At 41.0% G+C, this 16540-nt stretch overlaps 1 protein-coding gene across 1 annotated transcript in view; it reads left to right on the top strand.

The window, feature by feature from the left end:
• LOC128744076 (ubiquitin domain-containing protein 1) overlaps positions 1 to 16274 on the top strand; it is a 31212-nt gene extending 14938 nt beyond the window's left edge. Inside the window, exons 2-4 of the mRNA XM_053840842.1 lie at positions 15044 to 15439; positions 15515 to 15618; positions 15694 to 16274. Coding sequence (XP_053696817.1) covers positions 15044 to 15439; positions 15515 to 15618; positions 15694 to 15849 — 656 coding nt within the window. The 3' untranslated portion in view covers positions 15850 to 16274. The remainder of the gene's footprint in view (positions 1 to 15043; positions 15440 to 15514; positions 15619 to 15693) is intronic.
• Positions 16275 to 16540: the final 266 nt, after the last annotated feature.

Genomic DNA, 16540 nt, shown 5'->3' with positions numbered 1-16540 from the left:
TCTTCAGCAAACTTGGCGTACTTGTTTCTTGACATAAGTGAATCAGCACAGGGGGTTGATAAAAGGGGGGTGATCGCTAAAAAAAAGGGGGGGGGGAGGTCCAAACAAATAAGTAAAATTGGCTGCGGTTATCTTGCATTTGGACCGTTAAAAGTTGTACAAGTGGCTGGTAGATAAAAGGAAGAGCGTGTGAAAAGATGGAAGTGCCACAACTACGGGGGTAGAACGATATAAGGAATTAAGGCTTTGTTTCTCTTTCATTACTTTCGGAGAAACGTACCTGTTGCTACATACAAAAGGGGCGCTGACCGAGGAGAGCTAAATAGAGGGATATGTCCAAATGAGGAAAAAAGCTTTGTTTTTTGTATTATGAGAAGTTGCAAACCGAAAGGTAGTATTGTAAGCCCGCATTCGTGTGGTCCAATTTTCTATCACAAGCGATTTCGTTCTAACGAAAACATATGCATGAGCACTTTTTTCGGATTCTTTTTCTGATGTTCCCATGCACTGCAACAAACAAGTTTTTGCCAGTGGGTATTTAGTTATCAACCACGGTCGTCGCTCACGCTCGTCATGGCGAACCCAGCAGTTGATACCTATCATCGCTCGCAGTGGCCCACACTCTTATCCGTGTGTGTAAGCGAGGGTGTAAAATGAAGAAGAAAAGAAGTAAAGAAAAATCTTCCAAAATACATCCCAGTGTGCCGCTTGTGCTCACAATCTGTTGACAGTTCGTGAGCTTTGGCTTCGCGGGCGGGCTGTGAAGAAAGTTGCTATGAGGCTGTACACTCGCGATCGTGTAGGTAGCAGAATGTATGCACACAGTACCAGCTTGTCGTAGGCTTGCGTCAGTGGAGGAAGCTTTCGATGCTATACTTCTCACACTCACTCGCCTAAGATTTTCAAACCTTATCGAAAACAGATATACAAGTGGCTGGAATACAAAAGGATTAGTAAATTAGTTTAGTAAAAGGAAATGAATTATAAACCTAGTAAGTGTTGCTTCAAAGACTTTGGCTTCAGCTAATTTTCCGCTCTTTCCCCTTCATGTGTTATTCCACTCTATGGTACTATGAAACATATTTGATTTCATTACTTTGTCTACCATTCCTTTCGTTTATTGCAAAGACTACCGTTTTTAATGTACTACATCATAAAGGTCAAGTAAACAAACATGAATTTGAGTTTATACATTCTCTTTTATATTTGGACCACTGACACAACTTAATGCAAGATAATCACAGCCACTTTCACTTATTTGGACCTCCTCCCCCCCTTTTTTTTAGCGACCACCCCCTTTTATCAACCCCCTGTGTTGATTCACTTATGTCAAGAAACATGTACGCCAAGTTTGCTGAAGAACAGTCAAGGCGTTCCGGAGTTATGGCGCAACTCGTTAACTTTTATATACTCAAATATTCAAACTTGATTTATTTGAGATAAACAAAAATCCCCTCTCCCATTTTTTTATATTATGCACAGAAAACTACGTTCTTTTAAATGCAATCAATCGATTTTAATTCTACTTGCATCTTTCTAAGATACTAACATTTGAAAACGGCGTATTTTTAACACAGAATTTGATTTAAGTGTAGAAGTAAAGTAGATAGCCAGTTTCTTTTTACACCAAAGCTGCGTCTTATTGAGCCTCAAAAGTCATCTGAAGAAGTGTTTTGCGAGAAATGCAAAATGAAAAAGTTATGGAGAAAAATCGGAAAATAGCAGAGCCACCCTAACTTGATTCAGGAAAAACGCCCTAATATGGAAACGGTTTGAGATAGAGGGATTCCGTCTTCTGCAATATTACTCAAAATACTTCTTACTATAAAATTGCTGAAGTGAGTGAGGCTCTATCTTGTTTCGGTTTGAAGATAAATTCTGGACCTTGGTTAATTTAAGGGTCACCCTAAAATAGCTCATGCAAAACAAGCGGCATTCTAAATCATGATTTTGTTGCTTTACACATTAATAGTTTAAAATCACCCACTACTGAGTAAACAATTTATTCCACCTAATTTGGCTTTCTGGACCGTAGTGCGCTGGAATGTGTCATAAATGATATGCAAATTATTAAAATTTATTTCAAGGCATTTATCACAATACAGTATATGTAACTGTTGAACATTTGAAAAATGTAAAATATTGTCGATTTACAGCTCCTTTCGCAGTTCTACGTGAATCCTGCGTTCAGGCCGCTAGGTACCTACAGATTTCCTCACTTTTTCTAGCTAGTTTCATAAAAAGAAAGATTGGCATAACAAGCTTTTTGAGAAGTGAAACAACAAGTTTCATGGCTCTTAATAATCTGTGGCAGTTATTGTTAAATAATGAAATGGTTTTCATAAACTATATGCAATTCAACTGGTTTTATTCCTATTTACAGCCGAGAATAATAATCAAGCTAATCGCACTTCATTATAGTATGATTCTAAAAAAGTTTATGAGAACCTCTTTCTAGCATATGAAGATTATTTATAATGAGTTTGGAAACATAGTGGGATTACGTTGAACCACTAAATTTTGTTGTTAGTTTTATGTAGAATGTTGGTAATAAAACCCGAAAGTGGACTTTAATAAAAATTGAATTGTTTCTGGTAAATCGACAGAAACTAACGAGTTTGAAGTGGCTGCCGTTTGGTATTTTATTAGGGAAAAATATCAGGAAAAACTCCTGGGAGTTCCGAATTCTGCAGATGCTACAAAATCGTTTTTGATAACTTTGTTGCTAACGCAGTAAGATGCGCAAGGCGTTAATTATTTACCGCATGTAAATATTTCCATCATTCGATCGACACCTGTTGCGTCTTTTCCATCGACTTCAGCTACTGATTTCCGAGGGTTACGTCTTTCTTATGGCATCCTACTTGATTGCCATGATTTTCATGAGCGTTGATCGGCTACCGTTGATCTGTTCACTGGATTCACGCTAACATACATCACGCATATGTGGTGATTATCACACAGTCCAACTGATCAAGGATTACTTCAGCGGACTTTGCTAAGATTTTTACAAGCGAAAAATGTCTAGTCATGGCTTTCATTGCAAAAGGAGATAAAGTCCCTGGAGCTGGTTTGCTGGTGGAATAGAATGCAAAAGTGGAGTTGACTTACCGGACAGGAGCAACGAAAGCATTTAAGACTAAAAATTGAATTTGATCATGATGTAATAACTTGAGTACATGGACGACTCAACAGCTAAATATCAGAACGAAACAGGCCTGGCGCCTTGCTATTTTTACAGAATCCTGCCTCAGAGGAGAGTTACCTCATAAATTATTACTGACATTTTCTCCAAGACAAACAGCTAAGTTTCAATTGACCGTCAACGAATCAGAACCGGATCAGATCTATAATAGGTCTATTGTGTGAAGGTCAACCAAATTTGACACGGCATTCATAAGCTACGACGCCGGTGTGTTTTGAATGTGCCGCTTCAGTTTCTACTACACAGTCTTCTAAACACTGTAGCCACTTAGAATGCGCTAACTAATCGATCAATATTTACATAAAATCGTGCTACATAGTCTTGACGCCCATTAGCTTAGCTGACGATGGTGGCGCTGCTGAGCTAAGCCGCAGGTGGACGGGCCCCTTCCACCGACTCACCGACGGATAGGATGGTGGCGGATGGGGTAGCTTAATTCAGGAATAAATCCGCAATGGTTCAAATCGTTCGAACAGCAAGCTCAAGCAAGCAATCAAGCAACGGCAGGTTGTGGTGATGGCAATAAAAGTGCGACAGCGCACTGGCACATTATCTCGCGGCCGCTGCTCTTTACTTGGCACAAACAAAAATCTCGTCTACTGTCTGTAAAGATTAGAACTAGAGGAAGCTGCACGGGAAGCACCTATCATTATTATTACGTGATAATAGTGGTGAAGCTGCGTCGCATTTTCAGCTCTGAAGCAGAAGAGATTTGTTTTTTTTTTGTTCATGAGTAGAGTTCCTAGTTTCTTAGAGGAGGACTGGCATCGAATGGCAGTTCTTCGGTCATCAGTATAAGTCTGCCAACTTCGGTGAATATTTTTGCAATTTATCAACGATAAGTTAATTTAACACGAAGCTGTTAAAACTAACAAGCAGAAAGATTGCTCTGTACGTTCTTTTTACCGATGGATGCCTTTATGGACGCGAGTTTTATAAATGATTACCTCCCTTGGGTCCATCCTAGGGGATATTAACTGTAGTTACAGTCAAGGGTGGTATTTTTACTCATTTCATTCAACCAGAAAGTTGGGTAAAACAACCTTTTGATATTGTTAAACTGACCTATGAAACGCAAGAGTCTACAAAGTAACTGACCGTACGAATCGATACATATGTGTAGGGGAAGTAGATACTGATTTCCCTGCATGGGTGACCTTCTTTTTCTGAATTCAATAACCGTGGCCTACTAAGGACACCCGTGCAGGTAGTAAACGTAACTGTCGTCATATAGGTAGGTACCAATTATAGGGCCAGAAGTTGGTGGACAAAACGAAAGGAGGCATACTGGAGAAAGCATGGCAGTCGCGTAAACAATTTCTGCTGTTGTCAATCCATCGACGACGGGGTAGAACAGTATCATGCTGATATGGTTGGCTTTGAAAGCAGTCCGGCATGCCATTCGTATGCATCCAGTATGTAACGTATATTTTTAGGTGTGCGATGCGAAATTGGATTAGAAATTTCTTTGGTGTTCCTTTTTCAGCACAGTTACAAACTTCGTTTGCATTCGATTCGTTATAGCAATGTTGTAGAAACCGTTTGTTGTGGTTGGATCACGTTTTTGTTACAAGTATGTCGTATTTAAATTGGTCGTTTTCTTATTGACAACAAAGAGAACATTGTCAATGAATTTTTTTTAAAGATATGCTATTTAAAAATATTTTAATGAGCCTATTTTTGGACCGTGTATACATTTTTTTTAACTATGCATACACAACGTTAAAAATCTTCTTTTTATCAAATCGTTTTTTTGTCAGGATAATCGGTTCACTTTTTCCAGTCACTTTTTGGGTTTATTTCAAGCGGTGTACACACCTTTTGAGCCATATCTTTGTGCCTTTGTGCCATACTTTTTGTTATCTTTCGTAATTCACAAATTCCGTTTAGAAAAAAATGTCTCGTCGTTTGGAGTAATCCACGTTTAGAGTCAATTTCCGAAAGAAGTGAACCGGTGACCTGCTAAGGCGTCCGTGCTGCATCCATTGGAACAACCAGTAGGTAATTAGGATGAGGAAGGGAGAGGCTGTTAGAGTCAATAGGATCGTCGCAACTGGCTCTGCAATTGTCCTATATTCCAACAGCTGACTGCGAGGTCTGTCGTATAAAAACAGAAGGTCAAATTTCGATAACGGAATGTAGCACCTAGGCTTTACTTTGCTTTGCTTTATTCGTATTTTTAATTGATTCATCTGACAACTTTGACATTATCAAGATGAATATGAAACTCAAATCTAAAACAAAACTATTGCAGTATCCTAGACCCTTTCAGGCTTCTACTGAAGGCGCGTGAAGAAACGTGTCCAAAGTCAAATAATTCTTCGACCAGCATGAAGGTGCGTTAAGCAGTTTGAGCACAAAAGTTGTTTGTTGAATCCTTCGATGACTCTCTAGGGCCTCCAAATCTATGTCTCAGGGCGATACGAACAAATTTTCATTGGACACGCTCTATTCTGGCTTTCCAACACAGGTTATGAGTGTTTGAGATGATACAGGTATTCTCAAGTACGAGTTTTGGGCGCACCCGGCGTGCAGTACTGGAGACCGCGGACAACAATACTAGTAAGGGGATCCAGCGGCGCATCCAAGCGGGAAATCGGGCCTACTTTGCCCTTAGTAAAACGCTACGATCAGGAAGCATACGCCGCCGCACGAAGCTAACAATGTACAAAACCCTTATTAGACCGGTAGTTCTTTATTGACTTGAAGCCGTGACGCTGCTCACGGAGGACATATGCGCCCTTGCCGTGTTCGAGCGGAAGGTGCTGCGGACGATATTTGCCGGAGTACAACCTAAAAGTGGAGAGTGGCGGAGGCGTATGAATCATAAGCCACAGGCTCTGCTTGGGGAAGCTTCCATCGAACATCAAGCGAAAGTTACCAGGCTACGGTGGGCCGGACGACTGTGCGACGAAAATAGTCCTCTTCAACAACCCCACCGGCACCAGGAACAGGGGGCCCAACGTGCACGATGGTTCGATCGAGTCGAAAGCGATTTGCGACTTCTGAGACGACTAGGAAATTGGCGACGAGGCTCAAGACCGAGTTGAATGGAGACGAGTGCTTGAAACAGCACGAGCCACCCCGGCTCTATGCTGAAGAAGAAGAAGAAGAAGAAGAAGCATGCAGTACAATGTCTCACTGTAGCTCGTTCCAGGAAACCCAAGTAGACCTAGGAAAACATATAAACCTAGACAGTAGTGATTTCTGCGGAGAGTTGCCTCCCCCCGTGGGCGGCGCTTCCGACGGCGGGTCGCCGGCAACACTCGCGGTCGTCTCGTCCTGAATGATCTGGTGTTACTATAGATAGTTTTTGTGGTCTTGTTATTGACTAATGTTTTATGGAAGACTCTAGAATTTCTCGAGTTCGATTAGTTTTTGAGTTTCGCAAAAATTTCTGTTTTATTTGTATGAGAGTCCATATCCCCCTACGACAGGGGTGAGAGGTCTCTATCATAAAATAAATTCAAGACTCCAAAACCTCCCACATGCCAGATTTGTTTCCATTTGCTTGATTAGTTCTCAAATTATAAGGTATACCCGGGCCATAATGAGTTAAAGGGGAGATGGGTCTTTCTAAAGAGGAGAGGGGGGTCTCAATTCACCATAAAAAAAAATCTTGCCTCCAAAACCACTTACATGTCAAATTTGGTTCCATTTGATTGATTAATTCTCGAGTTATGAGGAAATTTGTATTTCATTTGTACAGGAGCCCCCCCTCCTAAAGTAGGAAGGGGTCCTAATTCACCACAGAAAATATTCTTGCCTACAAAAACACCCACATGCTAAATTTGGTTCCATTTGCTTGATTAGTTCTGGGGTTATGAGGAAATTTGTATTTCGTTTGTATGAGAGCCCCCCCCTCCTAAAAAAGGGGTCCTAATTCATCATCGAAAAAATGATCGCCTCCAAAAACACCCACATGCCAAATATGGTTCCATTTGTTTGATTAGTTCTCGAATTAGGAAATTTGTATTTCATTTGTGTCGAAGCCCCCCCTCTTAAAGTGGGGAGGGTTCCTAATTCACCAAAAAAATATTCTTGCCCTCGAAAACCTTCACATGCCAAATTTGGTTCCATTTGCTTGATTAGTTCTCCAGTTATGAAGAATTTGTATTTCATTTGTATGGAAGCCCCTCTCTTAAAGAGAGGAGGAGGTATAATTCCCCTTCTAAAGAGGGGAGGGGTCTCAATTTACCATAGAATAAATTCTTGTCACCAAAAACACCCAAACGCCAAATTTTGTTCTATTTGCTTGATTAGTTCTCGAGTTATGCAGAAATTTGTTTCATTTGTATGGGAGCCCCCCTCTCTTAGTGGGGGGAGGGGTCTCTAACCATCATTAAAACCTTTCCTGGCCCCAAAAACCTCTACATGCTCTAAATAAAATTAGTTCAACTAACCTGCTAGCCGTAATCAGATCTTGCAACTCGAAGCACTAAACATTGCATTCTATAGGTTCTATAACTTTTTGGAGCATAACTTACAATAAATACTGAGATTTCTGCCCAATTAAAATTCATCACTATAGGGTAAGGAACGAGTTAAGCAGTGTCACCTATTTTAATCAGTTGAACATAAATGAGCCGAAAATGCACTTTTTTTTCATATTTTCAAAATCTTTTGATAGGATCATCTTCACAAATCACTTAACCATACATTTGATTCACAAAAACACAATTTACTGGGTTTCCGACAAGAAATATGATGAATTAAAAATTGTTGTCCAAAAATGTACATTTTTCAGCTGCTCTTCAGCAATCGCCACCTCGCTACTAACGAATTCATCAAATTTTCAGCACTGATTACAACCACTCTGAAAGTCAAGCACTCAATTGTCACCAGGGCCCGACAACGTCACCTTCAATTGCATAGCGTCACTCAACAATGAAGTAGTGAAACTTCGGTTTCAACAGAAGCAGCATCGCTTCAGTTTCAAACTGGCTTCAGTCAGCGTCAGCGAAACGGGTTTCACTTCGTCATGACTATCGGTTTCAACTTTTCATTTGTACTTTTCTATCAAATATTCAGAAAAAGGCCAGCAATTATGAATGCAAATGATTTGAATTTGAGTAACATTTCCTACAATGCAACGCATATTAAAGTTAACCTTGTCAATGTCGACAAATCGTGCCTGACTTTCTACCGTCGTCAATTGAAACAGCTACCAACTTCAACTGAAGCTTGCATGAAACGTTCTCTTCAACAAGTGAAGCAAGTCACTTCATGTGAGAAGCGAAGGTAAGAGAAAGTCAGTTTCATTTATTTGTTTCGACGATGCCGGGCCCTGATTGTCACATACCATATAATATTTTATTCACGACAGATACGTATTTCACCTACGACTTGCAGGCTTCCTCAGTGTCTGTTTTCGAACTATCTGAATAGTTTTGTTGACTGGTACGCCGCAAACTGCTTAACGTTAAGTATTGACAAGTGCAACTTAATTTTATTCTTATCTCATGTCGCGTGACTTACCCCCAGACTGTGAAAACTGTAAAAAACCTTTAACAGTAAATCATATATTTAATGAATGTATAAAATTATCGAGTATTAGAAATAATTATTCAACAACATGTCGCCAGGCTCTTAAAGATGATATTGGTTCTCTTAAAAAATGTATAAAGTTCATAAAGGAAATTAATTTGTATGATCTCATTTAAAAAAAAAGTTTTAAGTTTGTTAGTTTGTAAGTGTTTATGTATGTAACTATGTACAATTGTATAAACCAACGACCCAATAGCCTTTCGGTGTGCTGGTGGCCGACCAAATAAAACAAAAAAAAAATCATTCTGTCAAAAGCGTGTGCCAAATGAGCATAACTACACTATTTCCGCCCACAGCCTCGTTCGTGTACAGTGTGTCAAAGATCTCGGAGTCTTATCCAGCTTTTTCCGCGCTATAATGGCGGACGCTATAAATTGTGTTCGTAATATGCGAACAATTATGGAGAACCCAGTATCCAGAAGGTGGCTAAAGCTGGACGGATACGATGGGCAGGGCATGTTGCAAGAATGCCGGACAACTACCCTGCAAAGATGGTGTTCGCCTCAAATCCGGTAGGAACAAGACGCCCAGGAGCGCAGCGAGCAAGATGGTTAGACCAGGTGGAGCGCGATCTGGCGGAGAGTACTCGGTGTCCGAGGAATTGGAGAGCGGTAGCCCTCAACCGAGTTACATGGAGAAACTTTGTTCAACAGGCTTTATCTTAGGACGGCATGTCACCTAAGTAAGTAAGTAAGAGTTGTCAAAAAGATTGTTAGCATATTACGAACACAATGTATAGTGTCCACCATTATAGCGCGTAAAAAACTGGATTTGATAAAGAACCGTCATGCAGGCACCACTATAAAATCGCGATCCTCTAGGTCTGAAATCGCTTTATTGCTTCTTTGTCAGATCTGTCCTCGATACGAATTCCGTAGTGAGGTGCCCATTTCATTCAATTTCATGCTAATTGGATCAATAGAATCGAAATGGAGCAGAAAAAATTCATCCGCTACGCGCTTCGTCATCTGCCCTGGAGAGATCCGCTGAACCTGCCGTCGTATGAAGAACGCTGCCGACTTCTTGGTATCCTACATTTGGAGTCCAGACGACGATTTCCCAAGCGATTTTTGCCGTGAAGTTTTTATATAACCAAGTCGATTGTCCGTCGCTGTTACAACCACTCAACTTATATGCTCCAATCTATCAGACCGTTACGTCAACGAAACTTCTTGACTTGGAACCGCAGAACCGCTTATTTGGAGCTCATGAGCCAATTAGATTTATGTGCCATGTTTGTTTGATGTGTTTGACTTCAATATGCCAATCAACGTTTTCCGTGAGCGTCTAGTTAATGTTTTTAGTAGAAGATAGAATTAGTTTATTCATTAAGACTGTAAGTCAGTTGATTTTTTTATAAGTCAAATGCTTATTGTGAGCTTGTTTCTATTACATCAATCAATAAAGATGTTCAATAGCGCTTGCAATCGGTAGCAATCAGCGATAGATTTCACATCTAGATAAATCTTTAGATCGTCGGCATACGGCATACCAGTGCGCATCCGGAACCAAGCAGAATAGCAATGTCGTTGAAGTACAAGGCGAATAGTAAAGGCTCCAGGTTACTGCCTTGTGGAACACCAGTAGAATTATGGAATGCACGTGGAACTGTGGAATCCAGCTTGACACGTAAATTAGGGTCTGTAAGATACGTGCTCAACCATGAGTAAGTCTATCAGATACATCCAGTTTTGACAGCTTATGCAAGAGTGTTCGTAGTGCCACTATTCAAACGAATCAATTGTAGCCTATACCGATCACTCGTGATTTGATGGCCAGATTTTAGCAGCTCATAATACACACTCACTCAGGGGCAGATAATAACTCATCCTTCGATCTCTAGGAAAGTCGTTCGATATTTCAAATTTCGACGATGAATTGATGTAAATAGCTAGTCAGTTTGTCAGTTTTTGATGTTTCACCCCAATCCTTTCCCTTGTTATTTCTCGACTGCTAGATGATTTCTTTGACTTCACTTATCGTCGAGGGTCTCACGTCTCCACCTTATGCCTTGCACAGTCGTCCATTTTTTTTTGCATGGACATTGCCACTGCGACCAGTATTTTGATCTATCGTGTTATCGTCCAGCTGTAATGATGGTGAAATTTGATCGGAATAGGTATTTGATAATTATTAAATGTAGTGACTGACAACGTCCGATGAATTAAATGCTACCAACTTGGTTTTACTTTCTAACGGATGAAACCCAAGAGTGTCAAAATAAGGATCTAAAATGTTTTATAGAAAGTATTGCATGAATGTGTTGAAGGTATGTTGACAGTAATGAATTATGATGACACTTGTAATTATTTAAGTATCTTGATTTCTGAACAGAATAGCAACAAAGAAAAATATTTTTAGATGGTTGTTAATCAGGTCGAAACAGTCAGGTTGATATCAAGTTTCTCTTTGAATAAATTAAGAAAATTAACATGATTGTTGATAAGATCAAACGAATTTTTGCAAGAGTCACAGCACAAAATTTTACAGATAGAGAAATAGACGTGAAGAAAACATGTTTTAAGCAGAATTAATACGTTCAAGTGTATTTGCATTTGCACATAGGCCCTTTTCACACGTTGCTCTAGAAGTGCCAGAACTGACTCGGCTGTGATTTTTGGCACACTTCTAACGACTAGCTGTAACCCGCGCGCGTCGCCTCGTGTCTAATTGAGAGCAAATTGGAGGTACGCTATGTAACGTTTACGCTATGTAACTCTATGAGGTGCAACTACGTTACTTTGCTCGTCTTGAATGCAATCTGGTATGATTGGTTTGAGTCTTTGCTTAATGTGGGCGATTATTACCACGAAAATACATATCGCGCCCCTCTTTTTGCTACAGACAAAGCTCTTATATATAGATTGGTTTGACGGGGAGTGTTAAAAAGCTATGGAGTGGAAAAAAGAGTTTGGAAAAACTATCCAAGCATTGCCACGAAGGAGAATTGGGGCAATTATCGACAAGTGCGGAATGAATTGACCAAGATTCTACCGAGGGAAAAGCGCCAGAAGAAGGACAGAGATCGTGAAGAACTAGAACAACTATTCCGCGGGCTAACTCGTATGGGCTACACACCGAAACTTGACATGTGTAGGGATGAGGGAGGGCCAAGAACCGCTAGCAAAGGCGCTTCACTGTATAATGCTAAGGATTTGGGAGAAGTGAATGGAAGGTATGGTTTGTTTCATCTACAAAACGTACTGTCGGCGCCAAACATCTTATGGGACCCTAGTGATCGAATAGGTAGCCGTTGGTTCTCACTTCAAACGTCTTAATCAAACTTTTGCTAACGCATGTTATTATTATCACTACTACTGTACCTGCTATATCAAAGGAAATTCAATCTCAATTATACTACTGAACAGCTACCACGCGTTTTTTCTTCCTCAACTGAGGATTCAATCACTCCGTCCACGATGTCGTTTATTTGCACGGTTCGGTGCAAGTTTCGGACTTTGGCCGCAACACGCGTGAACGGCTTCATTGCTGTAATTACCGCGGCATTACGCTTGTCAACGCTGTCCACAAGGAAGGTGCTCTGCCAGATATTATTATGTAGTCAATACCCAATAGGAAGAGATTTCGTAGGGCAGTAACAGGTAGTATTTCTGGGGGCTCGTGCTACTACGGATCAAATTTTTACTCTCCGACAAATCCCCCAGAAATTTCGGGAGTGCAATGGGCCCACACATCATATTTTAGTGGATTTCAGGACAGCGTACAATACGCTATCGCGTTCGAGCGCGAACAGTTTTGGCAGACAAACTGACACGGCTGATCAAGCTATCCTGGAGCGAGTGATGTGCTATGTGCATGCTTCGGGGGCACTCTCGAGTTTTTACGAATCTTGCAGAGGGTTGCGGTAAGGGTATGAACTCTGTATGTTATTCCACACCGCTATCGAAGATGTGATCCGGCGAGCAGGTATACAAACGAGAGGAACGATCTTCAGCAAGAGTAGCCAACTCCTAGTCTTTGCAGATGACCTCGACATCATTACTAAAATCCTTGGGACGGCGGAAGCAATCTGCGCCTGATTTAAAACGGCGGCTAAGAGGGTTGGGTTACGGATCAATGCGTCGAAAGTCAAATATATGGTAAGAAGAAGAGGCTCCTGAGAAAACAACGGTTGTCTTCCACGGGCTGTGGCTATTGACGGCGATGAACTGGTAGATGAGTTGTACCACTTATAAACCATGAGTTGAAGAGACTCGAGACGCCCAACGAATAAGCGACGAGTAGCCCAGGACCGAGTACAGTGCAGAGGAATTCTTGATCCTTGAGGATCACCTGGATCATTGCCGAGTGTTGCGATTCGAATTACTTCTTTTGTCGTTACTTGTTTAAGTTTTCAGTAAAGTTGGTTTTCATTAGATTCAGGATCAAACCCATTGGCTAGAACTAGAAAGGGGAATGTATTGCGCTATCAATCGAGTCGCTCGCCGACCACGAGCAATAAGTTCCGTGTTGATTTACATCCCTGCTGTACTACGTGCTTCATACTTCTGCATCACGCTTCATTTCTAGATTGTCGCCCAGAATTGATTGCAGATTTCTACACTTCAAAACGACAGAAAATCGTCTCCCTCCTGGTTTCCAGCCATCATATCGTTAAAGCACCTTTGAAGCCTATCGTACGCTGCTAGCCATGATATTTGCCACGTTTAGTCAGAAATTTTGGATCATCGGTTGCCGAATTCTAGTTCATCGCATATACCACCAGTGCCACACGTGTTTCCGTAGCAAATCCGTTCTGATGCATCAGAGTTTCGACGATCTATCAACATCGACAGTAACTAGACAGATAGACTAGTGTGGTTACATGTACATCAAGTCTCCGATACGCAACCGAACTCTGACGAAGACTTACATCGCTATATTTGTATGCTTTGCAGTCCGTGCCATGCACATCGACTTATCTATGGCGGCATTCTTACTTAGCCGCACTCCACTGTAGCGTTGATAATATCCCTCGTAGAAAAAAGCAAAGCCTTGGTCTTAATCGTCTTTCTAAGACTTGACCCTTCTTTATCGACAGACTTCACAGCCGGCTATTAGAGTACAGGACTATTACGGGGCTAGTGCAACAATCCTAGTGATTCTATCTAGCAACACCGCCTAGCCGAGATTCGGAGGGACATACGACGAGTGGCTTGTTAGACCAGGATCGTACCTCAAAACCAACCAAGCGGTTTACCTCTCGTAGAAGGATGAAGTAAATCCACAGCAAAAATGGCATTGCTTTAAATGTTGCAGTAAATGAGCTGCGAAGAATCTAAGAGATGTAATAAGAAAAACAGAAGTGAACTGGGGAAAATCCTTGACTGGTGGTGTGCAGGAAATATCGAGCGCCGCACTCTTGCGGGTTGTGGGAAGCAGCCGTCAAATCAGTCAAGAATCTCATATTGTAAGAGATTGGTGCAGTCTTACGAGCTATGAAGACACTTTACTAGCTCAAACCAAGATATGATTTGATGAATATTTCTGTAGTGATGTGAAAACTAGCACAGGGTCGAAAAACTAGATCCCTTACCCTACTACAAATGCCCCCTATTAAAACTTTGTCAAATTTTGCTAGGCTGAGACGGTAGTATCGAATGAATCATAATTGAGTCAAAGTGGTCGAAATCCCCTCTGATTTGGCTTTAGATTTTGATGATTCTAAATCTCTTTTTATTACTAAATTTTATTTTTTAAGAGAAATTCCAGTCATTTTCCAAAAGTTATCTTGAGCTTAAGCATTCTTAATTATGAAAAAAACAAGTTTTCGAATGAGTTGGCGTGAAATAGGTCTCCCTTCATGTTAACATGACTTCATTTGACAATATTCAGTATTTTTATTTCTATTGAAGTTAACCTTTTACTTATAAATAGATTGCGAATAATCGATATAGTACACCGCAAGGTAATTCGTAAACCCAAAACATAATGTACGACGAACTAAAAATGTTTTATCATGATTGTGCCTTATTTTATCCTGATGACTGTTCACTTATCAACCGGTTTAATTCATGTAATCATTATTGAATATTTCATGCACAGCGTTATCTTCGTAGATCGTTCGTTCGATAAAAGTTCAGGGATAAACGGTCGAACGGTGAGACATGTTAATTAATGAAAACTACACACGAGCTTTTCATAATTTATTTTGCTCGAATCAAATGGTGGGCACTTAGCTTTCATGCTTGAACTCGGGTTGGCTGTACGTACTGAAATCATTACAGAATGGAATACAAATATCTACGTACCGTTTATAATACCTTTTCGTATTTGCTTTTCGATTCGCAGGAAACACCTCCAGCTACGTCGGAGTGCAGCGTAAGAACCATCCGCTGTGCCACGAAACGATTCGCTGGAAATCAGAAGTGCCATTAACGGAGGGACAGTTGCGCAGCAAGCGGGACGAATTTTGGGATACGGCGCCTGCCTTCGAGGGAAGAAAGGAGATCTGGGATGCGCTGCGAGCTGCCACCACTGCGGCGGAAGCGCTCGATTTTCAGCTGGCCCAGGCCATCCTGGATGGGGCCAATATTTCCGTCCCGAATGGGTACCTCACCGAGTGCTACGACGAGCTTGGATCGCAGTACAAGCTGCCAATCTATTGCTTGTCCTATCCGATCAATATAGTTAAGGAAGATTACGGGCGCGACTCGCCTGCGGAATACTCAGAGCCAGTTGATGGAGGTAAAGAAGAAGCTGCACATTTGGCAACATATTGCTAAAAAGTAATATAATCCTATTTCGGTCACATGTTTTCAGGTACTGAAATTATCCTAAAGCTGCGGCTATCGTCCACGTGTACAGATACTAAATTACCAGTGTATTCTAAAGACACAATCGGTCAGTGTAAAAAGAAGCTACAGGTATGTGAGCTAAAGAATTTTTGAACCACCAACCTCCAGCCAATGATGAGAATAATGACAATGTTTACCTTTTAGGCCCAAGAAGGGATCGATGCATTTACCCAGCGATGGTTCTACGGGGGCAAGCTGTTAGGTGATAAGATGCACGTCGAAGAGGCCCACATACAGTCTGGCTACATTGTGCAGGTTATTGTAAATACCGAAAAACAATCGTCACTAGCGATTAGCTAGCCGAGAAACGAGCGCAGAAGGTACGACCACGGCATCGCACAGCAGCAAACCACAGTACGATGTAGACAAGCAGCAGATGGTCTGAGATTGAGCAGTGATCAGGATATCGCAGCGCTGGTTCTCAACCCAAGTGCTGGCTGCCAAAGTTCAGATGTGTTAATATATATTAAATATTATTCAAACAGGAGATTTGATGCCGCTACGATACCGGTGTGTGCGGGCAGACTCAGGTGCACCCATGGCAAACATGGCGTTGCTCTTGGCCTTGATCGTTGTTGAACGCAGTTTTAGAGGGATGTTGAGTGCAAAATAAAGAATACACTTGATGCTGTCGGTATAATAGAGAAAAAAAAACTAATTTAAGTAAGTGATTAGCTATTAATATACTGATAAGAGGTAATTATTAATATATTATCGATCAATAACAAAGCATATTTAAATTTTAGTGGCGTGTTGTTAATAATTTTTCAGTTTTTGAGTTGAAAGTCCCAAATATCAAGTTGAAATTGAACAGATTGTAAACCTCGAACTGCGATGACATGAATGGAATGGGAGCACGTTTGTATGTTCCGGCATAACTCCAGTAATGGCATATGGTTGCGTTTGAAAAGAATGCTTGGCAAAGTCATGGAAGTAGCTATTCTAACAGGAAAAGGAGAAAGTGAAACAGTATTTCTCCCTCGAATACCAG

The sequence above is a fragment of the Sabethes cyaneus genome, chromosome 3, assembly GCF_943734655.1.
Source record: "Sabethes cyaneus chromosome 3, idSabCyanKW18_F2, whole genome shotgun sequence".
Classification (NCBI taxonomy): Eukaryota; Metazoa; Arthropoda; class Insecta; order Diptera; family Culicidae; genus Sabethes; species Sabethes cyaneus.
The sequence above is the reverse complement of the archived record's forward strand: the minus strand, read 5'-3'. Positions and strand labels throughout refer to the sequence as shown.